Source organism: Agelaius phoeniceus, chromosome 3 (assembly GCF_051311805.1).
Source record: "Agelaius phoeniceus isolate bAgePho1 chromosome 3, bAgePho1.hap1, whole genome shotgun sequence".
NCBI classification, from domain to species: Eukaryota; Metazoa; Chordata; class Aves; order Passeriformes; family Icteridae; genus Agelaius; species Agelaius phoeniceus.
The window spans coordinates 9,438,513-9,466,369 of record NC_135267.1 but is presented as its reverse complement, the minus strand read 5'-3'; the positions used below and the strand labels follow the sequence as shown (position 1 = coordinate 9,466,369).

Sequence of the window (27,857 nt, the reverse complement as noted above, 5' to 3'; positions counted from 1 at the left end):
ATTTGTAAAAAAGCATTTTAAGTCAGGAATAAATTTTAACTTTTGAGAAATAAGGCCTACAGCAGGTTGAAGTGTGATGTTCTGTTTCATCTAGGGAGATAGCAGATACCAGGAGACTGCATCAGAAGCATTTTCAGCCCTCTGGGGGAGTAGAGTGCTTGGCAAATAAAACACTCTAGGAAAGAATGCTATCTGAAAGTTGGGAGGTCAGGAGAGCTGTGGATCTTGGTAGAAAAGCTTTTCTGGTTTAGGAGCTCCTGCCCACCACTCTAAGGAGAAAAACACTGTTTATGGACTTATACCTTACAGGGATGGTTCCTCCTAGGGAAGGTTCTTCCTAGGCAAAATTTGCATTCAGCTGAGAAAGAAAGAAGAACTCTTAAGAAGGGAAGCTTCCCTAGGCAGAGCTTGTTTGATAGCATCAATCAATCAATGCTTCTCAGAAGCCATTAGGTAGTTATTATTAATAATGTTTCCTTTAGCTGCTGTATTGAGAAGAAAGCTCTTGCATCTACTTTTTCACCTAGGCTGAAATCAAATAGGACTGCTTTCTCTCCTTTATTATTCTTAACCTAGTTGAACTACAGTAGGACTTGTGATTAGGTTGAGGGCATGTATTTTTCTTTACTAATTAAAAACTCTTATATTTAGTGACCATGCAGACATCATTAAAAAAATCTCCTGTGCAGACAGAAAATCCCACAGTGTAGTTTTTTTAAATTTATATTTGTATTGAGCTGAGTTGTGGCACTTCAGTTTTCCCTAGTGTATAAAAAGAGAAAAAAAATCCTCTATTAAGTAATTAGTTCTCTTGTTCTTTGATTCTGGGTCTCTAACAGTGACAATGTTTGTGTAGCAGTGTGTTTGCATTTAGCCTGTGACTGCTGCAGTGATAAATCCTCAGGGTGATGAAACACTGGAACAGCCTGGCCAGAGAGGTGCTGGTTGCCCTGCCCCTGGAGGCATCTGAGTTTGGATGGGGCTCTGGTCAACCTGATCTCGCTGAAGATGTCCATGCCCATAACAGAGGCATTGCATAGCTGACTTTTAAAGGGCTCTTTCAACACAAGCTGTCCTGTGAATATTTGATTCTCTGCTGTCTGAGTCTGGAATGTGAAACTTGTTATACTGGGGAATTAAAGAACACTATATACTGAGCATTCTGTTTTGATACATTCAGAGAAAATATACTTACTGTTTACTAAAAAGCTTCACCAGATACCTGCCTTAGGATGCCTTTTTAAACATATCACTGCTGTTAATAACCCATAGGGAACCCAAAAAGGGAACTCATTATTAATACAGAAGCAGTGGGCCAAAGCAGTAAGAGATCATCACAATCATCTTGCATAAAAAAATTGTTTTATACAGTAAAATTTCCCTTACCAAATCACATTCCTGTTCCTAAATACCGTGCTAGGGAATTTAAAAAAGAAATTGTTAACATACTCATTGTTTAAAAAATGTCCAGAATATAAAGAGCTCTTAAGTCTCTTGTTGGGATATGGAACTGGAATGCATGTTTTTACAGTGTCTAGTCACAGTGTGCAAAGGTGTTAACCAATTTATCTTCTTAGGGGAGGAATATTCACTGCACTTTGTGATTAAAGGATAATGTTATGAATTAATTAACTTTTAATTTTTCTTACTAATTTTTCATTTGATTCAAATAAGATTCGTTAAACAAATACCAATATTTCTATATGTATAAAAATACTTTGGTAATTTAATACAATTTAATATCTGCTTGAACATTCATCTCCTATGGACACTGAAAATAGACATAGAAAAAACATAACTAACATTGAAATACTTGAGGAAGCTGGAAACATGGAATATACAAGTTATTAATCTATTTAATTTGTTAATATCTTAATCACTTACTTAAACAACTAGAATACAAAATGTCAGTAGTTCTGTACAAAATAAAAATATTCAAATTTTCAGAGTATGTGACCTCTCATATAATCTCAGCATTTATCTGTGCTCCAGGTTGGTAGCATCTCATGCAGACTACTGTTACCCCAGTGATTTCTACCATACTATCAAACACATTCTTTTAAAAGAGCCACTATCACTGCTAGTTTTTGTTTATTTTTTATAATCAGTGAAAATCCAGCTAGTCAGGTATTTTGTGAGCCTAGTTCCAGACCTACAGATCTGCATTCATAGAAACATTTTGTGGGAGAAAATTCCTGTATGTTACAAAAAAGTGAGAATTTATAAGGGTGATAATTTAAACTAGGATTATCAGAGAGTAAAGTCAATAACCATGGATTATTACTGTAGATTAATTCAAAGCACCCATAAAAAAGTTGATTTCTAACTGCTTTGTAAGTAGAAAATCAAAATATGTGGTTTTTTCCTTCTTTTTTTTAATTGAAAAATTTTAGCTCAAATCTATGTAGAATTATATTCTGGGATTTTTCTTTTAAGAGATAAAAGATAATAATTAAGTTTGTTTTTTTTAAGTCATAACAAAGTATGGATCTGATTGTTAAGGAAATAAGGAAAAACCTGAATACCCCCAAGGTAATGTCTATCAATCATACAAGAGAAAGAGAGCAGGAGCTGCTGACTTCTCTGCAAATTTGAGATCTGAATTTGTAGCACTTCCAAAAGCTCACTCAGTATTGCCTGAAACATGTGTTTTTCTCTGTTTCGAGAAAACATGGTCTAGGCAGAGAGGATAAATCATTGCTAATGAACTGTAGTTTGCTGCCATGGTATGTAACTTATTCCTCCCAATAATAACTCATTCTTCAATACTTGATGCATGTTTTAGGAGCTTAGAATAATGAAGTAAACACAAGAAAAATGTTTCACAGCTCTTGAGCAACTGGCAGCTGTCATCTCTGGCTTTAGAAGATGCATTCTGGATACTGTAAGTGCAGAGTAGATGGTGAGAAAGATTGGGATGCAGATGGGAGTGGAGCTTTTGAGGTGGGAGTTTTGGGACAGAAGTGCAGGGATTTAAAGCACTGAGGGAGCAAAGCAGGTACCAACAGGGGCAAGTAGCTAGAAGAGACTCAATTGGCAAGTATTATCTGTCCATTAGAGATAAGCACTCAGATTTCAAGTTTAAAAATTTTTAATAGTTGAACGATACAGAAGAATTAAAATGAATGTATGTGTTTGAAGGAAATTCCTTCTGTTTGTGACACTGAGTTCAGATATTTGGCCTTGGGTTTTACAAGAAGGTTTTCTAAACAACCAAACAAACTAACCTTCATAGTATTTTCTTCATCCATGGTTGAGAGTCAAATCCCATGCACTCAAGCAAAAATAATGTGCTCTGAGATTTTTTGAAAATACTGCACTATGATTGCAGATTCATGAATTTTGCCCTTTTTCTTGACTTTCCTGTTTGCTGTTTTGAAGCTTTTTCAAGTTTTCCCGGTTTTAATTTTCTCCAATCTACCCTCTGCTCTCTTCCTAAGTGTTTAATTTTGCACACAGTGTCAGGTAAGCTCTTCTGACAGCCATTTACCCCTGTGGGCTTTGACTTGACACTTCAACTCTGGCACGTAGCACTGTAGATTTTTCAAACTTCACAAATGTGAGGTAGGAAGACTTGATACAAATTTTGACTAGTTTTGGGTTGGTCTGCTTTTCTTCTTCTAAGTTCCTGAGTTCTTTCGTTCATTTGGGATTTGTAAAATAATTAATCAGTTAATTCATTGCTCATTTTCAAAAATATTGAGCAAATACCATCCAGACTTTTGGATCAAATGATCAGTTCTTAAAATAATTTTCAGATAGATTAACAAAGATATTGGTGAATACTGGCAACTTACTTTGGCAAGGGAATGTCAGTGAATGGCAAACAGAGGTGTTAATAAACTTACAGAAAATAAAGGCAGTGCCATAAAATCACTTAGGTGGAAATGAAAGAAGAAAGATCATGCCTAATGATACTTGGAGATATTGTTTACTGAGTAGTCTAAGCTTAAATTTATTTATTTTATCAGTGTTTAGGCTATCAATCATATAAATTTTTCTTTTCACTGCAGGTCTCCGGACAATTTGTTTGTCAGTAATAATAAAAATTAAAATGCAATAGTATATTTAACTAACACAGAGACACAAGGAATATACAGCATAATCTTATCTGTGAATCAGTGGAATAAAACAGTTATAGATGCTATGCACTTAGAACCAAGAAAAATACTTGTAATATGCAATTATCACCTTGGAAGCACTTGTACTTTTGCAATCAAACCCCATGTGGCTGATTTTAAGGACAAATGCACGCCTATCAAACCAAGCCCTTCAAAGATTCTTCAAACAGAGAGAAATGAAAGGGCAAAAGTAAACAAAAATAACTGAAAAAGTAAGAAAGAAAAAAAATTAAAAAGCAATCACTCACCACCAGTAGACCAATACCCAGCCAATTCCTGTGCAAAAACTACTTTGGAAGAGCTCCATCCCAGCTGTATTGCTGAGCATGGTATTAGATGCTTTGGAATGCTGCTTTGGCCAGTGCAGGTGAGCCACCCTGGCTTTGTCCCCTCCCAGCCTCTTGCCCTGTGCCAGCCTTCCTGCTGGGGTGCAGTGAAAAACAAAGAGGGCCTTGACACTGTGAAAACTCTGCTCAGTAATATCAAAAAAGTTGGTGTGTTATCAACACTGCTTTAGCCAAAAACCTAAACCTGAGCACCCTCCATGCTGCTATGAGGATAATTAACTCCATCCCAGCCAAACCCAGGAAATGACTGAACAAGCATGTTCAGTTGTTTTGCTTCTAAGCTTTCAAGTACTTTGCTTTCCAGCTAGAAAAATTGAAAAATCTGTGGGTTTCCCAGTTTTTGTTGGCAGCATTGAACAGTGGGAAAGAGTGGTCTAATCTTAGACTACTATATACCAAATTTAAGAAAACATGAATATTTTGAAATTTCTGTTTGAAACTTCTATTTTGTTAAGCCTTTTGTTAAAGGACATAAGCTGACATAAGTCTAAGTGTAAAATAACTTGAGCAAAAGGGGAAATGTAAAAGTCTGAGATGTAATTTCAATCAAACTATTTTTTTTAATTTAGCATAATTTGCTCAAAATAGTAAATATTACGGATGTCAAATCTGAATTTTGCAAAAGTAAGTATACAATAACATACCACTTGAAGCCTAAATGACTATTTTTGTTTATATGCAACTAAATAGTGGAGCAAGACTTTATTTAAAGGTTTCTCTAATGCCAGCTGCAGTTATTTCCTGCAACAGCATACATAAGGGATAACATGTGTGACTGTCTGTCTGATTAGAGCCCTTCCTGATTATGGTTGTCTATTGTTTGCTAAAGCCATCTACAAGGCACCATCAACAAGCAATTGTACAGTGGATCATGAGACCTTTCAGCTGAACCATTTAGAATAGAGAATTGGCCTGAGACATATTTAGAATATATTTATTTAATTTTTTCTTTTTTTTTTTTTTTTTTTTTGCTTCTGAAGATCTATAAATTCAAAATTGCCAACTTATGTTTTTTTTTAATTCTGAGGGATCAAGAAACAGCCTGCAGAAATGAGGATTAGAGCAAGGCACTTATTTTAGGCTTTTGTGACCAGCTGATAATTCATATTCTTTGTTTGATTTGAATCAGTGATTTGGTTATACATTTTTTAGTTATTTTTGCAGTATACTGCCTGCATGAATTTTCTCTAACATAAACAATGCTGCATTCCACATGTGGTCTTAAGTTATTTCACTTCATTAACTTACTGATTTGAAATAATTGAGCAGAGATGTTCCCTCTATTGCCTCATGTCTAATGAAAAGTTATATCGTGGAGCTAAGAGAAGATAGGATCTGACTTTAGGCCCTTGCAAGTTTTGAAAACGGTCTTTAAATCGAAGGTGTAAAAATTTACAATGTTAACTAATGCAGGCTAATACTTTAGCCCTTATTAATGAGTAATCTAAACTTCTAGAGCTCTACATTACAGTAGAAATCAGTACCGTATTAAAAAACATCTCAGGCTTGAGGAAATCTGAGTCAAAGATTAAAATCTTTCTGGAAAGTGAGTGCATAAAAATTTGATCTAAGGATATTATTTTATTAAAAAATAGCATGAGCAAAATGTATATAAAATTTTGTGCTGACCTTAAAGTGTATTTAAAAGAAATAATGCACAACTATTTAATCTAGATCAATTTATATGACAGCAAAACACTGGCCATTGAACTTCTTGAAAAATTTGTCATGTTTTCTACACATGCTTCTGGTTTCTTGTAATCATAGGTAAATACCTCACCACAGGCAAACTCAAAGGTAAAGGTAAATTTTGGAGACAGACTTCAACAGAAGGAAAAATATTTAAAAGAAGTATCTTAAATGACAGCAAAGCTTTTCAAAGGGGGCTGTGTAAAGATTTCAATGCAGAAAAAGCTAAAAATAAATGAATATTCAAGGTACCAAATCAATTTAGAAAATAGCTTAATACACCTGTGAAAAAGGCAAAGAAATAGTTTGCCCTCCCTTAAAGTAAATGTTTAATTCTCCTATCTGTATTACTGCCTTTCTGGAAAACAGAATAAATGACTCTTCTTTCCCAGTAAACCTGTGCCAGATGTAAAAGACAAAGTGTCACACTTCATTGTTTCCATGGCATGAGCAGCATTTCAACTAAGTTGTCACTGTTCATTCTGAACAGGCCTTTCCACAGGTCTGACTCATTACAGATTTGAATTGAATTATAAAGACACTGAGGCTAGTGGTTAACATAAATCAATATGAAAGGCTAGAAAACCTGTTTTTCTAAAAAGTGGTCACTAACAATGACAAGCTAATAATTTAAGGCAATGCTATTTAAATCTAATTTACATGATTTCTTTATATATATATGACAACTTAATTCTGTCTGGTTTTGGTATATTTTTTTTTTCTGTAGACTGATATGCTTCTGCTTGTGTCATTTCTAAAGAAATTCCTGCTTCTGAGTGGGTATGGAAAGCTATAATTTGTGAGCACATTTTGCAACATACTATTCATGGGGAAAATCACTGCATGGAATACTTAATTTTTGATTATTTGGGGAAAAAGAGGTATAAGAAAGAATTCCTACAAAAGATCAAGGATGTTTTATGACGACTGCTTGTTTCAAAATGCAGTTAACAGTAAATAAACCACAGTAACAATTTAAACAGTATTCTATAATAAGAGAATAAATATTTATGTTGCTGTTCAGTAGCCATGTGGTAGTAAAGGGAAACTGGTAAAGAATAAGAGATAAGCACATTGGTGTGTAAATACAAAAGTAATTATGAATGTGTGAGAAAACAGCTCGGGAAACTCTTGCTGTAGGGCCTCATATTGTTACCGGCTGATGTGCATTTTTCTCCATGTGTTGGATGCATCCACTCAGAGAAGAACCAATAATTAAGAGGCTTGAGGGACGGTCTTTGATTCATCTTATCTGAGCTCTGTAATGAGGAGGAAGAAAAAGGACAGATTCCAAGGGCTTTCCAGCCTACTCTCTTTGAATCAGTCTCTACACATGCCTTTCTATTTTACTCTAGTGGGAACTATCATACTAACTTCAACAGTCTGACTCTTCAGCAGTAGGATGAATTCTGTACATGTGTGTTCTGAATCCCCTGTAAACCTTTAGTGGGCAAATTCTTTTCAGATATTTTCAGCATACCTCCAAAAGATAAGCAAGAAAATAGTTTTCAAAAGTGTAAGAATAATTTTACTTTTTATCAATGGGTGTGTATTGGTTTAATAAAAGTTAATTTCTAGTTTAGGGAGTAAATTCTGTTTAGCTGTATCAGTGAGTCACTGCTTCTATGTCACCTGTTTCCTGTTAATTATTTGAGCAGTCATTGCCAAACATCAATGCCTTTGTTTTCTGAAATGTGTGAAAAGCAAAAAAAATCAGACAAAATATGTGTTTTTGGGTTTTTTTTGAAGTAGATGCAGGTTGGTGTTGCTGAAAATGACTAATACCTCTTTGTATGCCCTGTTTTGTCCACCATCTTCAACAGGGCTGCTGAAATAAGATTTTAATTTTTCTCTAAATGAGAAACAGTTAATGAGTTTCACCTGTAGGAAGTCATTGAGGATTATGCAAGAGTATTTGGGAAGGTTGGATATGTGTATTTAACAAGGAGCAGCAGGGAAATCTGACCTATTTTGAATATCATTTTCATCATACAATTAATCTAATTTTCAGGAAGATTGTAAAGGCTGATTACAATAACAAACTCAGAAGTGACATCCATCCTAAAAAACATTAATTGTAGGTGAAATTGAATCAAACTCAGTGAATGGGATTCAACTGCCATAATGTAGGTGCTATGAGATGCATTTCCTCCAGCTACAGTTACAAAAGCATCTGCAACTCCAGTGAGTCCTTTGCCATATCTGCCAGTCTCTACACTTTGCACCCCAGGACAGGTTTAGGAAGTGAGAAAAGGCAGTAGATGCCTGTTCTCAGACAGCTGAATCTTCCTTTGTGTCTCCCTAAAGTTCCTCTTTGCAAAATTCCTCAGCATTAAAATTTTAATTATGACTGCAAATAAACTTGAATTACTGGGCTGATGAGGCCAAGAATAGAAACCAAACCAAACGTAAGACAATTTAAAAAAAATCAATGAAACCAGTGCAACATAATTATGAGCCCCTTGGCTCCTAATTGTGACTTAGGTTTTACTTGCATTCTATGACCAATTGTTGCACAAGAGTTTAATACTCCAAAAGCTGATTTGTTTTGGTCTGAAGTGCTACCCAAACATTACACTGTAAGTAAAAGCTAGTAATGAGGTGGTTTTTTAACATCAGTAATCTGTTGCTTTGTTCAAATATAAAAATGATTTAAAATTTTTCAATATTTCAAAAGGATGGGCAAAAAAGGATGCTTCAAAACAGCAAAACTCATGGTAATGTAAAGACCTAAATGGAAAAAGAAACCAAAGAAGGTCAATCATGTTGCTCTTTGATATAGAAGGAATGTGTTTGGGGCCTAGAAATGAAAAACTATCACTGTATTTTGACCACCAAAATATTAAATATAATTTTCTTTGACCTTTTATTCCATTAATTTTAATAACACATTTCAGCTGTACTGTGTGGCACTAAAGGTAAATTTATTAAGACCTTTATCTGTCAGCTGTGCTTGAGAAATGCTAAATATTTTATACAAACTATATAACTAGTGAGCAAATACATCTTTTCACAATAAACATAAAATGGAGAAAATTTAAATACCAAATTCAGAGAGATCCTCTCTCAGCATACAAAGCACCTGTACTACATGAAGCTGTCTCATGCAAATATCACAAGTTCACACCATCAGAAAGAAGAAAAATTCCCCAGCTTCAGAAAGAAGACATATATATCTTGTAATGCTACTGAATTTAAAGCCACCTCAGGTGATGGCAACCTATATCCACTGTCTGCAGCACTGAAATCTTGTTTGTTTTCCCCAATTCATACCTCTGCAAAAAAAAGTGACAATTACCACTGAATACTTTAACACTTGCATCAAGTAAGGCCCTCTAGTTCTTGTGAGTGAGGAAACAGTGAATAAGAAAATGGTACCCACCATCTGCATGATATATATGTTTTTGCAGAACTCTACCTTACTTCAAGCTGTCTCTTTACCAGGTTGAATTATCCTTTCCTGTTCACTCATTATGTGAAAGTTGTCACAAAATTTGTTGCCATCCTCTATACTTTTTCCAGATCTATTACATAACTTTTGAAATGAGAAGGATTTGTTTCAAGGTTCAGATACATATGGGTGCCAAGTACCCAAACTCTCCTTTTAGTCAAAGGAAGTTAGCAGACAAAACAGGCCAACTGATAAGCTGGGAAGGGCTGACTAAAATGGAGATCTATTTGCATTTCAGAGACTCCCATGCAGATAAGACATGAGACCTGGGCAAAGACACATTCCTTTTCTGTGCCAGAGGCCAGGAGGGCTAGCTTCAACAAGGTCAGCATATGTGAGCATAAGCACTGCCTGTGCTCAGGCCAGCTGCTCTGCCAGATCAAATGAGTGCAATGGGAGCTTGTCCTCCTGGCATACCTACTGCCTTCTGCACCTATTGGCTTCCACATCTCTTGGCTCCTGCACATAACTCTCTAAATCTGGAACTTCAGCCCCCCCGTCCCTGCTCTGCCCAAACCCCCTCCCCAGAGGAGAGGTTTGAAGCTGTGTGCAATATATTGTCATGAAAGTAAAGCTTCCACCTTATACACTAATACAGAGTTTATCTTTCAGTTTACTCTTTTAACCCTTTCTCTCCTGTTTAATTGCTGATATTTAGACTGTTTTCCTTAGGAAATAGCTGGAGTGATTCTGTCAATACTCTACCTGCTTTCTAAGTATGCTTCCTTGCTTGAATACCTGAAAATAGAGGTTGTGAAAGTAAGAATTGTGAAAAGAGTTGTGAAAAAGGCAACTACATATTCATATCTATATGCTCATATGCTTAAACTAGAATGATCGTCAGTGAAGATACTATTTTTTGTTAGGCACTAGTAAATCCAGTTGTAAGACATAGATAAATTGAAGACACATTTTTAAAAATATGATTATTATTTATCATATAAAAATTAATGGAACTTTTTTTTCCTTTTAAAAACTTGTGTTCTCTGTGGAAGTGTTTGGCGGGAAAAAAAGGTCTCAGCATGGGGAGACGATGGTTGTACTGGATGAAAAAAATAGTTTGTGCTTGAACCATGTAAATTAGAAAAAAACATGGCCAGTGAGATTAATTCAGTTGTTGGAGCATGGTGCTAATTAGGCCAAGGCTGTGGGTTCCTATATAAATCTCTGCATAGGCCATTTGCTTAAAAGTTGGACTCAGTGATCATCGTGAGTCCATTCAACTCAGAATATTCTGTGTAATCCTGTGATACTGCCTGGTCTTCTCTTACAAATGCAAACCTTCACTGTGGTCAAAGTAGTTTAAAGCATTTTAGATTTTTTTTAAGGATATCACTGTAAAAAAAGAAAAGCAAGTATTCTGGTCATGGATTATGGTATTCTGGTTAAAGATGTATGTGTTTGGCCATGCACTAGAAAAATATATAGAAGAGGGAATAAAAAAGAAGAGTTTCTTTGGATAAGATAATAGTTAATATTTAATCCAAATACAGGGTTCAGATAAGGGAGGGTGCATAACTCTTGTTTTCTGCCAAAACAACTTTTTATTTTTCTCAAGAGGTTTCTAATTCAGTAATTAAGATGTAATTATCAAATTAGTGAACAGCATTTTAGAGCATAATTATCACATTAGCTAATAACTTCTTAGCATCTAGACTGTTCATAAAAAAAAATGTCTGCATCTAATTGAAGATCAATCTAAACCCAAACTCTGGATATCTCTAGTGCTGAATTTCCACATATAGATGGGAACAGAGTAAAAGTATATACTGTGCAACAATCATTTGCACATTGCATTTCAGTCATTAGGAACATAAACGCTGTCCTTCTCATGGAAAAGATTAATTAGATAATTATTGAGAAATACAAGTGACAGTCAAATTTATTGCAAATTACAGAGGAGTGTAAGGTATTCAGTATCTCTGTGCTTCAGATCAAATATTTTTACATTCTGTTTGTGTATGTCACTTTCCCATTATTCCTCCAATAATAATATTGCAGGCTGTGAATTAAGCACTGCTGGATTATCACTGGAGACTTGAATCAGTATCTGTGATATGCAGCATCCTGAAACAGACCCTCTTGTGCCTCATTAAACATTTTTGCTTCTTTACTTCAGGGGCCCAATGGAATCTGTTCTTCACAGGAGTGTGCCATAAATTCTTAGTTTCTGACACACTCAAATTTTATATACATTGGCATGCTTTTTATTGATATTTATCAAATTAATTAAATTACTTTATGAATATGAATCTGTAGCAAAATTTGTGCATTTGATGTTGCGATTTAGAAGAGCATTTAAATTTGTGTTTCTTTTATTTATGGAATTGATATAGTAAATTTCCTTCTTTTTTTTTTTTGGTTAGCCATGTCTACATTCCTTTTGCTAGGCTTGTTTGCATTAGTCATATTGAGATTTTATTTATCTTGGGTCACATTACAAAGTGTGTAAGCTTCACTATTGCTGTAACTTATGAAATAGGCAAGTTCAGGAAATCTGATATTATATTATAATATATAATAAATATAAATATTTATATATTATATATAAATATTTTTAAAACTAAAATTAACTCTGCTCAATTTAGTGGCAGAAGCACCTAATATCTCTGCTTTTGAAAAGAGACTTGTTTTCAATTTTCTCTTTTATCAACACTAACACTTTACAATAACACTGAAGAACCATCTCTTTCTTACTTGGCATTTTTATCATCGGCACCTACTATTATTCCTACTATTATTTTTTAGTCATACTACTTGCTTGTTTCTGCATTCAGAGTACATCCCTCCCCCTTTGTCCTTAATTTTTCTTTCCATGGCTGAAGAATCAAAAAGATAATCAGTGAGAGAATAGAAGAGTACCCATTTTTTGCAGTCCAAGTTCATACATCAGGGAGAGAAACAATGAAGATTTTTCTAATAACGTTCAATAACCCACGTTGGTCTTCTGAAAATTGCTTCTAAGTATCTAGAGAAGATATGCTCATGGTAGCAAAACCATATTTTAACCAGGGTAGAAGTACTCTTGACAAAAGTGATTTTGATGAGATTGTTGATAAGATGAAAAGATAATGACTTAATTTCTAAGCAACTCTCTAATGTAAACATTTTTGGAAGCTGAACATTTGAATACTGAAGTGGAACATTAGTAATTTTAACAGTGTTTATCACATTTAAAACTCATCCATCAGTCTGATTTTGAAGGGTTTTCTTTTGTTCTTTTTGGGTTTTTTTAATCTTTGAAGACTAATAAAAAATTTTCTGGTATTTCACAATATTTCTATAGCAATGATTTCAAATGGTTCAATTGTAATACAGTCAGAAAACATTTTGGAAAGAAGCAAAAATGCCTCAAGCAGTACTGAAGAAAAGCTCTGTTTCAGTGGCTTTAAGGGGGAAATGGAATCAATAAACAGTTCCAGTGAATGCATTGTAATATGGCAGCTGTAGAATTACTATTAAGTAAGGAAAACATGATGCAGCAAACTAAAAATTGGAAAGTATTTTCTTGAAATATAAAAAATAATGGAAAAAAACCCATTCTTACTTTATGCAAGAATAGGGATTGTTCATATTTAAAGTTCATGTTTTTATAAAGTTCGTACTTTTTATAAAGTTCATATTTTTTATAAAGAATAGGGATTGTTCATATTTAAAGTTCATACCACTCATAGAATTATATTGGTGCCCTGCATCTGTTACACAGATGCATGTATGTGCATATATACATACCTATATATATATATTTATATATATATATATGTAGTCTACATATGTCTTGTCCTTTTTCTTTTCCCCTTGATTAAATTAGATAATAGGAATTGCTTCAGGTTACTGAAGAATTCTATGCATGGCAATCTTGAGTGAAGGAAGAAAAATATGAAAATGCAGTTTTTGAACTTGCTTAAATCACTCAAATATCTACAAAGATCTGATCACTTAAATATTAAGCATTAAAAGGAAAAAAAATACATCCTAAAGCTGACAATAACCATTTAAACATTTAATTTCTGAAGAAGATTCTGCGTAGGGGTCCAGTTATTAAAGTTTCACCTACTTTAATGATGGCCACAGCGTCCAGAAGGCCTTAAGTCAGGCTTTATTTTTTTTGTTTATCCATTTGCAAGATTCAAATTTTAGTCTTTTGTGACTGTAAATGAACTTTTTATTGGCTTTCTTTAATGTCCAAAGTCATGGCACTGAGTATTCTTAAAGTTTAGTTTAAGAAAGAAATGGATTTTTTATGGCATCTTCCCAATTCCAAGCTTTTGTGAATACTTATAAGAAAGTTTTTTTTCTTTGATATTTTTGGAACGAGGAAATGGACCTTATTTTTTTTTTGAGGTTTAGATAGGTTTAAGTGTGAGAATTTTTTTTCCTATTGAAAAAAATTGCATATTTTGTGATTCTCATTTGCTGAACACTGCAGTGTTTGGTGTGTTGCTTCTAAATTACCTACTTGGTCTTAGCAGAGCGAGTGAAATTATCTGGATAACTGGGATTTGACCCTGAAGGTACTTCTGGCTAGCACATGCTGATATTTGATGTTGAAGATGCATTAGAAATTACCTAACCAGAAAGGGCAAGCAGGAGAGCTGACCATATGACACCAGTCTGTTGAGGTGCACTGGTGTTGTGGCAGGAATCAAAGAATTAAGAAAGCAAGTAGGAAGCTACAGGCTGGGACTATTGATTACTCAGGAAGAAAACCTGAGTCCTCACCCTGAATTTCTCTCCCATTTCAGCATTTTCTACAATAAATTGGTTGGATACGAAGCAAATAATTTAGAAATTGTGGGATGGCCCCTCTTTTATAACTAGCAGAGGCATATAGAAATATAAGATAATTTCAGGGTTGCTCTTGTTTTTTGATTCTTGCAAACTGAAAATTCCTACATGGTAGCCTATCTTCTGTCAAAATGAAAAATTACATTATATGTAAGTGTGCTGTCTGCTGGTTAGTACATCATTCTGAACACTGTGTATAATAGATTTTGTTTTTTGCTTTATAGGCACATGCTTTAACAAGTTTGCTTTAAAAAAACCCAATAATCACATAATCAAAAGCAGGATATTTTCTTGAAGTTGTCTTTCCATGTAAGCTGCACATTTAGCTTTTACTAATTGTATTCTGACTTCTTTGAAATTTAAGCCCTTTTCTGCTTCATCTTTAAATGCTGAGAGATCCAAGCATGAGTGTCTAATAATGCAGTATAAGAAGTATAATCCTACCTGCTTGGATGTCTTTAGTTCCTGGAAAACCTTTCTGCTTTCCAGGAATTTTGAAGCGATTTCCGGTAACTCTTGAACCATGGTCTCTTTGAATTTCTTCTGAAAATTCTGAAATGCAACTTTTCTAAGCTCTGCTTGAAGGATGGTGGTAAAATTTGACATTCTTTCCTGACTTTTGTTTACCTTATTAAGGGAAAACTGAAAAAAAGTCCCTTCAAACCCATGAAACACAATAACCCAAACCAAAACAAAAAATCCCCACATTTTTCTACAGATTATGCATATGAATGTATTAGTAAAATATACTACAATATTGTAGGAGTTAAGTTCAAAATAAATTTACTTTTTTAATGTTATTTCTTTTAAGTGAGTGACTTTTCTTTTAAAAGCAAGTGAAAACCTGGAAACCATTTCCTTCATTGTCTGTGTATGGTTTGGCTTCTCAAATGAGATTCCAGACACAAACTGACATTTAAGAAGACAAATAACATGCATCATAATGGAAAATAAAAATCCCGGCCTGGATGCAATATTATTACCATTTTTCTATGTTCTTTATGATGAGTTTAGAGAACTGGTTGTATCAATGTTCTGATACATGTTATGACTCTTTCCAGAATGAAAATAAATGGGTTTTGATTTGTCTGTCTTTGGATTTATAAGTAGGGAAGTTAGAAGATGGTAACTGCCCAGTTAGTAGCCTATTAACAGACGTAAAAATTTCCTGAGGACCAGTGTAAGACTATTTCTGTAAAATTTAGGCATTTAAGTTTGCATATTATCTTCTTTAAAGATGTTTTGGAGAAAAAAGTTTTCTTCATGAATGTTGAGAAACTTTTTATCTGGATATTGACTATCTCCAGAAAAAAAACAAGGGAAAGAAATAAACGTTGTTTTAAGGCAGCTCAAAACATTTTGTTACCCAAAGTAAGGAAAAAAACGTTTCAGCAAAATCTCCTGAGGCCATTTTTGTAGTCAGACTTAATTTATTACTTTGTTTCCTTTTGTTACTGTGAATCATGAGAGGCTAATTATTATGTGAGTGTGATAATTACACTGATATTATCAAGTGTATTCTGTAATACATTACTTAGCATGTGAAAGATAATGTACATCCCTTAAGGTGGGAAGAAATCTTATGGATAGTGCATTCTAACATTGTAGATGAATGTGTTCAGGTATTATTATTTTATATGTCATCCTTACTTGTGCTCTATTGATATTCTGACTGAAAGGAGCATTATTTGTAGAGATGCTATCAAAAGCAGTATTTTATAAATATACTGCATATTTCAGCCTAGTAATATTTTTAAGCTGTGTTTCATTTATTAATTTTCAAAGCATATTTGTGCTGATGAAAGGAAAGATACTAATGTGTGTTATTTGTCACATCTGACTTGAAGATGCTAGAATCCACCCAGTTACATTCAAAATAACTTTGAGGATACTTATCATTTGTATGCACTTAGCTTTTAAAACCTTTTTCATCAGTTTTATAAGGTAAGGAAAATTTTGTTCAAATGAGATCTACAGTTACTATTTCCTCATAATGTTCCTTATTATTTCCCTGCATTTAAGACGAACCAAATTCTTTCTCTTTTGATATTTGATTTTTACATTGACAATATAAACATAATGCTGACTGATTATTTAGCCTGTTCCATATTGTGCGATCAAAAAAGATACAGTTTTATTTATTATTAAATCAATGGATAATTCAAATCCTTTTTAGGATTTCAGCATACCTAAAAGTTGGCAGTTTCATGACACTAAAATGTCAGTCGAAGTATAACTTAGATGCTGAAGCTAATAGTTCTATGCATTTTAAACAGCAAAATTTGCAGGATCCTGTGATCGTGGCTTCATACACTGATGCCATGAACAGAAATTACATCTCATTTCAAAACATATTGGATTTTCCAATAATTGTGCCTGTATTGCAATGTTGAGATGTTTTGGGATGAAATATTTATTTTAAAGAAAATTATCTTGTCCAATAATGTGCAGGAAATCAGTAGCAATGAAAGCCAACCCCTGAAATTCCTGATCCTGCTTCCTTCCTCCAAACCATGTGTGCACTCAGAATGGATAAAGGTTTCTGCTGAAGTGTGCTATCTTTTTCTGCAGTGCTGTATCCACATAAAACCGGCTTCAAAGTCAAATAACCAGCATTTTCTTTGTCAAGTAATCCTTTTCAACTTTTTTCCTGTTGTGAGATTCAGAAAGCTTTCAATATAATTTTGAAAAGAAGTAATAAAAATGTGGTATTGTTCAGATTCACACAACTGTATTTGAAATCTATAATTCCATAAACTACATTACTTTATGGAAAACGTTGGAAAGAAGAAAACTTTTCATTCATTTTTAACATCTTGTTTGAGAGTGATTCAATTTCTTAAATCCTGTTCCAGACAGAAGTAAGTGGCTAAGACGTAATTTTCTACTGTATTTGTAGGAAGCACAAAGTCTAAGCTGCCAACCTTTAAGGAGTTCTTTGAACCATCTCTGTAGCTTTCAAATCCATAACAGGACCTGAAAGAGGATTATCAGTACAGTGCACAGCACACTTGATTAGGACTGAAATGCCTTCAGCCAGCAGCCTCTATCAGTCCCTGTAGCTCAGCACCTACTGTGCCTCCTCCTGGCAGTGCTGTGCATGCCGTTGCCAGTGATATCGGGGTTTTGGGATGAGCCTCTTCAGTGCCTTCTGGCTGTAACTCTGCTGGAGAAGTGTAGTCCATTCACACTTCCAAAAAGCCATCATCCCCATCTCTGCAAATGTCTGTAGTGTAATACTTCCTCTGAACTCTCAATAATGTGCTTTTGACTTATTATCTTCTCCATGTGGTACCTCCTTGCACAGTCATTGGCTCCAATTACCAAATGGCCAATTTGAAATTGGAAAATGTCAGATAAAAGCATATATTTTATTAGTATAATACCTGACAGAATTGCTTTCATTCTGTCTTGACACACTTTTTAGGAAAGTTGTTTATCACGGATACTAGCCACTCCTTTCTCCCAAATTTTGCAGCTAATTGAGCAAAGTCTGTCTGAGAGACCATGTTTTCTGAATATGAAATAATCAGTCAAAAAAAGAGATTGCTATTTGTCACATCAGGATTACATCTGAGCAGCATAATTACCTTAGATTCAAAGTATTGACCTGAGGTGAAGGAAAAGAAAAACAAATCATTCCTAGAGAACTTAATATAAATTTAGTAGTAAAATTTAAATATATTTATATGTTTTCAAAGTAAAATGGTGGGAATAAATGTTACTGGGATTTAAAATATTTTTTTCTCCAAACTCTCAGTCCCATTTTAATGGTACTTAAGAAAGAGGTTTTCATTGATATATTTAAAGAGCTATTGTATCATTAAAAAAATAGTGTTCATGTCACATGTGACTGATGCTAGTTTTTATAAAGCATTAGTAAAGACCTTTATAGCTGTCAGTAAATTTGTGCAGATTGGTGTCTGTTGATAATATGGCTAAAATGTTAACAAATGTATAGCTATTAAAAGCTAATATGTGTATGTGCAAGACCTCTATCCAGCTGGTTTGATATTAGAAAAAAAAGAAACTTAATTTTATATCATCAAACAAGGAAATCACAGCTAAAATTAAAATTAAGATTAATGTTGCTGTTTTCATAACTTTGTTAATGTGAAAAATGTTACGTGTGAATGATTTTTTGAATTTTTGTATCCAGATTTCACATTTAAAAACCACAGAAGTTTTAATTCTGTGTATATAGTACATTTACAATATCATTAGAACTAGTTATTTTGGGCTAAGTAATTTCAAGTAGTCTGTAAGCTTCATAATGACTGATTTGATAGACTATGATCTGAGGTAATGTGGCCTTCTGTTACATGTTTAAGGGTTTAATTTTTCAGAGGGCACAGACTGCAAAGTAGCCTGTAACTGTAATTAGATGGCATTAATTTCTCATGAAATTAAAAAAAATTAAACAGGTGACTGTGACTGTACCAGAAACAAAGGAGAAACTCTTTGATTTAATATTAGCCAGATTTGCTATTAGCTTGTAGGAAGTCCTACTCGGATACTTTTGAAGCTTGCTTGAATGAGGATTTTTTCAAGTAGGTAACAGAAGCTCAGGTTTCATGGTATGCTGCTATTACAGAAGTTCTCTACATTAGAAAATCTCTCCTTTTCTACATGTAAGAGAAGGAGAGATTTCCTAATAACTCAGTCTGGAACTTATAGTTATCTAGTGATTCATGCAATTTTGTTCTTTCTGCTGGGTTTTGTCAGGTGTTACATGGAGATGATAATACAAAACACACAAGAGGGTGATTTTCAAAGGGGACCCTGTTGTGGAATGGAAATGGAAAATTGAATCAGAGGGTTAGCCTATTATTTTTGAAATTAGGTACTTTAGAGTAGGAAACTTTTTTTGGGGGGGATAATTTTTGCCAAGATGTGTAACAAGTTTACTTTTTCTTCCCCTCCAGATGTTGTGTTTAATAAAATTATTTGAAAACTGGGGAAAATGGGGTGACTTGTAAGCAATAAATGTCAATTCTACTACAGTTTTTTTTGACAGAAAATGCAGTTTGAACAGTTTCATGACAATTTTTTTGGACTTATATAATTATGAACTATTTTAGATTTTCTTTTTCCTTGGAAAATATTAAGGACATCTGCATTTTATCCTTTTTAGTAAAATATTACTATCCTTTTTTTTTTCAATGATTTGTGTTTCTTAAGAAACCGTTATTCCATCAGTATTACATCGATGATTGATTTTTTCCTATTTGTTATGGTAAAAGAGCTTGGTCATAGAAAGGTTTTTTAATAGAGTCAATTGATGAAAAATCCTAATTGATTTCAGGTACATTAAAAGCAATTCTTTCATATCAATATTAATAGGAAAATTGAATTATCCCAGATGTCACTTCACAGATGCGTATTTAAAGAATATTTTTTAATTGCTCTGGCTTATCTGGCTTGGATTGGCATGTCTGAAATATTCCTCAGGTGTTGATCACCCCAAAAAATCTAGTAAGCTTTATCTAAATGGTTACTGTGATAGTAAAAACTGGAAGTGCTCAGCTACACAGCTATCAGCTACTGTACACAGCCTGTAAAACTTCATGGGCTACAGACTGAGCTGTAGAAACGGGATCCCATATTCTCTGGTGTTACTATTATGGGGCAGAGACAAACTGCCTTATCATTAACTCTGTAAATGAAGAAGCCGTGTATGAGACCATTGGAGCAAGTTAAGAATAACATACACATTTCTTTTACTGCTTATAAGTTTTTTGTTTCTGTTCTGGGGTAGTAGTGGAATTTCAGGCTATTCCTCCAGGATGTGCTGCTGGTTGCATCTGAGAACTAATGTTTCTGCCTACCATGGGTCTATAAACTCTGTTAAAAAAACCCCAAATCCTAACACCTGCATTTTTCAAGCTGCTAGACAGAGATAGGCATTGGTTTGGCTGCTTGTCCCCATACAAATGGCAAGATTTATGACTCTTCTGTCTGCTTATCTAAAGGCTTGCAGTGCATTCCTCAATTTGATTATTAATAAGGCTATCCTGAATACAAAGTAAAGCAGCAGTAAAGAAAAGCCTGCTTGGGAGGGAGCAACATGACACAGTATGCTATGACAGCTTCTGGATACCACTATCCCTTCATAATTGAGTATATCTGAACTGGAAAGGCAATTCTTTTATTTTCCTTTCCATTTTATAAAAAAAATGCAATGTAATTAATGGATTGTCTCCCAGTATTAAGCCAGTGGATTTGCATGACATAGTATTTAATAACAGTGTAAGTGTTTTAATTTTTTTACTATTTTTGCATACTCAGTAACAAATAGGAACACAATAGTAAGTTTAAAGTTACTGAATAAGTTTCTATTTCCTATGCAGCAGTGGAAAAACACCATTTAAAATTTTTCATTCTTGTCAATGCTTGAACTCATTTATGTGTCTTTGCTGAGCATCCTGGAAACATCTAATGCATAGACTTCCAAGCAAACTTACAGGGTTTCTCCATCTGGAGGATGAGAATCCATTTTTTTAATATATTCTGATATTCAGAATTCAGACATGTGTCTGTCTGAGCTCCTGGTCTTAGCAGTTGAGTTCAATTTAAACTAAATAAATGTTCAATTAAACAACGGTGTGTGAGTATGTGCTGTATCAGCTCGGCCAGAGCTGTATTCACTTGTGAGGAACCTGGCATTTCCAGCCATTTTGCATATTAGTAGGACATGAAACACTTTTGTGAACCAGTTGATTTGAGTCTCTTAGTGTGAAAGTTATGATGAACCTGCCACCATCCAAAGTATTTTACTATATATTTTACTAAACTGAAATTAAAGGAACCTGGGAGATTTTTGGCAACATACAGCTTAGAAAATAGCTAGGAATCTTCAAATATATGGTCTACTTTCTATTCCTCTAGGGTTCTTATTTTTAATTTCAGTATCTACCTAGTGCAAAATGTGAAAATATTCAGGAGCAGAAAATAAGTTTTCCTTCCTCCTAGCAAAATATCCTAATCATAGAAAAATAGAAACAGGTTATTCTACTTCTCTTTTTCTTAGGACTGGAAATATACCCTGAAACAGACAGACCATATGATGCCAGGTTTGGGGTTTTTTTATCACAGGGTTAGAGAATAAGTCAGTGAGTGAGGGAAGAAATCACTGAATGGTGTATGTGGACCATGATTACACATCATGGACACTCACAGGACATGTCATCTTCATAAAATTGTCGTGCTATATGACAGACTGTCACTAATATTAGGAGTTACCTAAATAGGCAAGGTCAAAATAAAATTTCTCTTCCTCCCTTTTTTTTTTATGCTGAGAGTAGTGGCTGAATCTTTGACAGAGAATTTCCAGTCTCAAGGATTTAGAAATCAGTATAATGAAAAATGCTGATTTTTAAAGAGGGAAGGTTGTACTGAGCTTCAGACACATGGAAATTAGAGAATAAATCTTCCAATGTAAAAACTTCAGGAGAACCAAGAAACGGTAATGTTTATTTATTTTAATTAATCCATTTAGCTTAGGATATAGTTAGGATTTCCTAATTGTTTGTGTGATACTGGTTTATTCAAATATAATTGAATAACTGCCCTCCAGATGCCTTAGGAAAGCCTATGAAATCTATTTTAATTTTCATTTTGTTCATGGAAATGTCTTTTGATTGTCTCTGAATATCTATACTTATAATTTAACTAATTTTTGGATTTCTGCAGCAATTTAAAAGTATTTTCCCCAAATCAAAATACTTTCCTCCTATATGACACCATTTGAATTGCAATGCTTAGATTCTGTAAGTTTTAGCAGCACAAAAGCTTGTCTATTGGAATGTTTCCCTGAACAGAGCACTCCAGTAACTTCAAAAGCAGTAGGTTGCCTTTCATGTTCATATTTGATTATTGTGAAAATAAACATGGTCCTTTTTTGAGTTTTAAAGAGTACTAGGCTTATATATTTACTGAACACTATCTAAGTTTCTTTGGCTTGAGCTCTGTCAGTTTTGTTAATATTGGTTACTGAAGATATTGAAATTTTTCTTATGAGTCTGCTTTCCCTTCATTGCCTCTTTTCTAGTTTGAAATGACTAAGGCTTAAATAATTATTAGTCACATCTTATCTCAGTGGCAAGGGCTTGTGCTTTTAAAGTAATATTATATGAGCATCTGCTCCTATGGCTCTTGCCAGAAATTAAAAGGCTGATCTGCAGGAAAAGGAGGTTAACACCTCAGTTTTGTAGTGAGAAATGTATTGCAAGAGGAAGAATGTTTGCAAAGCCAAATAGCCTTTTATATTTAATACTATCAGTAAATAGTAAATACACATTTTTGCTTTACCAACAGTTTATGTGCTTGGTTACTCACAAGACTGTTTACAAACTGACTGCAGTTTTTGAAGTTTAGTTCAATCCAGTCATTGGATATTCAGATTCTGAGAACTTCTTGATGAGAAAGTAGCAGTGTTAAATAGAATTTTTTTAGACAATACAAGTCCAAGTAGCAACACTACTTCGGAAATGAATAAATACAAGCAAAGAGAGAATGAATGAACAACATTCCTTTCAGAGGAACGATACCTGGCTTGTAATTAGTGATCCTGTGATGATGGCCATTGTCTGTCCATTAGAATTGACAGGTCTGTGTTAAATTGAGGGCTGAAGGGAGAATAAGGACACTGATTTTTTCTGAGGCATTCCATGTCACCAGAGTAAGGACACATCTTCAAATTACTTTTATTGTCACAGTATCCTTGGTTTTTTCAGATCCAAGAATAAATTATGTTACGTCAAAGTGTGTATAAATTTACATTCTATGGACAATGATATCTCATTAATGAGAAAAGCTGATGCACAGCATTTTCTCACAAACATATTTGCTTCATTTAAGATGAAGGTTGGCCCAAAAGTGTTCTAGAAATTGTTTATTATTTGAGGCATGGCCTACTCTGGTAGCATGCCTTGTTTGGGGATGTTTTCATTGCAGATAGAGATTATGCAGGGTGCAGTTTCTTGGATTCCTGTATTTACTGAGAATGAAGTTAACTTCTACTTGCAGTTCAGGGCAAAAGAGCAAAATCTGAACTTTTTGCTCAACATATTTATCAGTTCAGGCAAACAGTCATGCTAAAATATCTCTCCATTTAAATTTCTGGAGACAATTTGAGGCATCCTAGTTCTATGCTCCTTTGTATATTGTATTTTCAGTGAGCTGCCAAGTTCATTATTAATATATTGTGGGTAGAAAGCAGGAATCCATAAGTCTCCCTTCCACCTGCCACACACACATAGGTCGTGGAAGATCTGGAAGGGACAAATGTATTCATTTCAAATTTAATTATATAAAATAATAACAATAGTGATAGTAGCTATGTAATAATTAAATATACTTCATCCCATTCCTATTTTGCTTCTAAATGTGTGGTTAATATATAATGCTACACTTTTTTTTTTATTCACAATATTAAATGAGTATTGAATGGAAAAAAGCAACAGGTTTTCCTTAAGGTAAGTTCTAAGTGTTGCTGGTTTACTTATTGCTTGACTCAAAGCTCATCCAAATCATGAGTTGCACTGTAACAGGTTTATGGAATTAAATACTTTGGGCTGATGAATCTTTTCCAAAAGGATTATTAAAGATGCTATTTTATGAGCTTTTTGCTTACTAGTGTTTTTTTTTTTTTTCTTTTTTCTTTGTTCCTCTACCAGGAGGCATTTTTGAGTGCGTGGAATCTGGTCCAATGGGAGCAGAAGAATTAGCCTTCAGATTTGCTGTGAACACAATCAACAGAAACAGAACTCTTCTGCCAAACACCACATTAACATACGACACACAAAAGATAAATCTTTATGACAGTTTTGAAGCATCCAAAAAAGGTAACCTTTTGCATATTTAGTTTTTTTTAATGAAGGACTAAGGCTTACTTATTTTACTTACCTGAAAAAATGTCTATCTGATGAAGCCATATGCAATGAGACTGACATTATTGTCACTGGCATTAAAGAGCTGATTTATTGAAGGTTGTAATGGTAATTGCTTGACAATTACATTGCCACCTTTGTTCCCACTAACCCTATCTAAAAGCTATTCCCTTAAATATTTAAAATCTGAAATAAATTTTGCTGAACATTGTGACTAGGGTGTTTCTTATACCAGCTCCTTTGGCGTGAGAAATTTCACTGTCTTCAAAATTTATCCAGCAAAATGTCAAGTTCCCCAAATTCTACTGGAAATGGGACTCAATTTTAAACATTCAATCACTTCAAGTACATTTTCACAAATTCCTTTATATAGTTAATCACAGACTTTGAAAGGGGAGTAGTAGTTGTAATTTTGTGCATCTTATACCAGCATGGCATAAAAATAAGCCTAAATATTAAGTCTGTGCTTAAGATTATCACTATCAGATACATGACTCGGCCTGAGTTAAGCTCTTTTCTCCTAACTATAAATTATATGTTTACAGAAGAATTAAGAGTAAAAACTAAGTTTGAACATTTTCCATAAATTTTAAACTCTTTGATTCTCAAAAAAAAAAAAAAATCCAGATTTTCAGATTGCTTTACTTTTAAGTCAGGGACAATAGGCACAAATTTCTGCATCTTTGTTGTATCCTAGAAAGTGGAAACACCAAAAAGTTCAGTAAGTATTTATGGAAGAAAGTACAAAGCCTCGTGTCAAAACTCTGTAAGACTGAATTTTGCACTGTATTACTTGCTCTTTAAAACCACTTTTCCTATAAATTGAAGAGCTAATTTCATGTGAATGCTATATGCAACAAAACAATAAGAAGGGTGAAAGAATTGGAGGTCAGCCTGCGTTTCTTATGGCAGGTTCCTAGCCTAAATCTGTCAAGTGATCTGGTCCCAACATGTCTCTCCCAAGCATTAAAGACAAAATTCTTTATACAATAAGATATTTTTGGTGTTATGGTGGGCTAAGAGTGAAAGCACTTGATGCAACATTAGATATTATACATAAGGGAAAGCTCCTGTGGCATGATTAATGTACATGAAGGACACCTTAAAAGCGGAATTTAATGCTAATTAAATATTCAGTTTAGAACTGAAGGGAAATTTTTTGTGCTTTTACTGTAACAGATTAACAGACAATCTTGCTAATCTGTTTATCTGTTTATTTGACAGATAAATAATTCAAATATAGATTCTTGTTAGGCATGAAAAGAGAGTATCCTTATTTGTACAGAAATACAGTTTGGTCATTGAAAGATTATTACAAAAAATTGTCATGAAAATTGGACATTTTTCATGTATGAAAAATTATAGGCTAAACATTTATTCCTAGTAAGATGGTTTCTTTGCAGAGTAGCATGTATGGTAAAAGAAAGAGGAAAAAATGCACTTTTAATAGAGTATCTTTGAGTTGTTATTCTAGTGTTTTGGGTGATGGATTAAAGTGGGTTTTGAGAGAGGCTACTCTATCCTTTCCATCTCAGCCAACAGTGAATAAAAGTGCTGAATCTTAATTCTGTTTCTTTCATTCTCCTTTCCTTCTCACCTTTCAAATTCAACTGCTTCCTGACTCCTGCATATGCTGACCTGTGAAATCTAATAAGACATTTTCTCCCTGTTCCTGGGGGAGGATGCAGACAGCACAGAAATTTCTCCTGAGATCTCTAATTCTTTAATTCTTTCCTGAGAAAATGCAACTACTTTTAGCCCTTACCTGGGGTTTGCTAGCCTGAATATTATGTTGCTAATTCTTGTTAGACTATAATAGCTGAAATTAGAATGACAATGTGCTATTGATTAGACATATTGAATAGAATGCATATATTCCTTTTTCCCACTTGCATCTTGGATGAGAAAGCAACATTTTATTTGTAACTGCTCAGGCTACATCAAAATCTGTGTAATCTTCTAGTACTAATAGCTTTTTGCATCATCAATTCACAATACAGACAACTGCATTTGTGCTCACAGGTGCTTTAGTTCAGAATCAGAGGCTAAAGGTTAACACAAAATGGTTCATTTTATTATGATGGATACAAAGCAGAATTTTAACAATGAAGTTTAAGCATTTGACTCATTTTTGTGGTTCATTATCATGTCCATTAGTGAGCAGGCAGGCACTGCATCAAAAATAGCCTGTTTAGACCTCTTATTAACACATACTTTTGAGATTGAATATAGATGAAATATTAATGGCTTTTTAAAGGTACTATATGAATAAGCAACCTGAAGTCAAGAAGATATTTCCAAGTTACTGTTTCAGTGAAGAATAATGTAAATGCAACAAAATATCCCTCAAAATTCTAGGAAAATTGGTATGCATCTGATAGAGCCAGTGCCATATTAAATCACGTGTGAAAGCATTGCATTATTCAAATCTCAGAAAGAGGAAAAAAAAAAAAGTCCATTGAAAAGCCATCTGGTAGCTATTGCTGTTGTTAGTGATCCCATTTACTGACATTTGCATAAAGCTTGTTGATTACTCTTAGGAAGGGCAATATTAGCATAAATGTTTTTTTATTGAGCTAGTCATTTAGGCAACACACCGAATAGCAATGAAGATCCTGTGTGTCTGACAAGTTTATTTAAACCACCGGTGCTCTGCAGCAATAAAAAGGTGTGCCAGTATAGTTTCTGGAATGCACTTGAAAGACTTAGCCATATTTTCATCAAGTTGAAAAGAATGTGCACAACAATTAATTTTGAATTGATGAGAAAAGCAATGCAGCAAGATGTGTTTCTACTGCTTGTTTCCTCAGCTGTCAGGAACACTGATGGTGGAGTAACAGAATTAATCAAACCCCATATAAATACTCATGTCTAGTTTGGTTTTCATTACTTCTCTCTACCAAATGAGTCGTTTTCCCAGAAGGGAGAGTTTGCTTTTCAGAGCTGTGTACTTGTAAAAGTTATGCCTATGGTAGTGAACGAGATAGAAGCAGGGCCTTGGCTGAAACTCTGGTCTTTGGTATTGATTATTTTTTCCTGCCTTCTTTTGGCATGTTCTAACAAATATTCAACAAGATGATACTGGGGTGTACTGTGGGAGATTATACAGACCAGAGACTGCTAATGAACAGTACAGGTAGGGCCACCCTGTATCAGAAACCAGGGAGCTGAGCCACTTGAATACAGCAGTATTACGTCAGTGACTCTCAGGGCCAGTTTTACATACAAGTATAGCAAAACTGAGCATTTCCTGTTTTTAAGAAGGGACACTTAATTTTTTTTCACTAACAGACAGCAATTTATTTTTAGGGAAAAGACTGGTCCTTTATTTGTACTAACCAACATACCTATTTCAGATACAGAAATTCAAATGTCCATTTTAATGAAATTAAAATGTGTCTGATAATTAACTTTGGGGTACTTCACATGTAAAATTTCTGAGTAATTAGGACTTCAGTAGAAGTAGTGGTGACTGATTGAGGAAGAAGTTATCACTTAAACAACCCAAATTAGGATATTGTCCTATTTGACCCTTTTCTAAATGTAAGATGCAGCTAAGCACAAACCTATT

At 34.1% G+C, this 27,857-nt stretch overlaps 1 protein-coding gene across 6 annotated transcripts in view; it reads left to right on the top strand.

Annotated features, from left to right (window-relative positions):
- GRIK2 (glutamate ionotropic receptor kainate type subunit 2) overlaps positions 1 to 27,857 on the top strand; it is a 359,071-nt gene that overhangs the window by 94,156 nt on the left and 237,058 nt on the right. For 5 of the 6 annotated variants that reach the window (XM_077176547.1, XM_077176545.1, XM_077176546.1 and 2 more), the window contains exon 3: positions 24,074 to 24,241. In XM_077176547.1, the coding sequence (XP_077032662.1) occupies positions 24,074 to 24,241 (168 nt within the window). Of the gene's footprint in view, positions 1 to 24,073; positions 24,242 to 27,857 lie in introns of those variants that run through there. The other variant, XM_077176548.1, reaches the window with a different exon arrangement.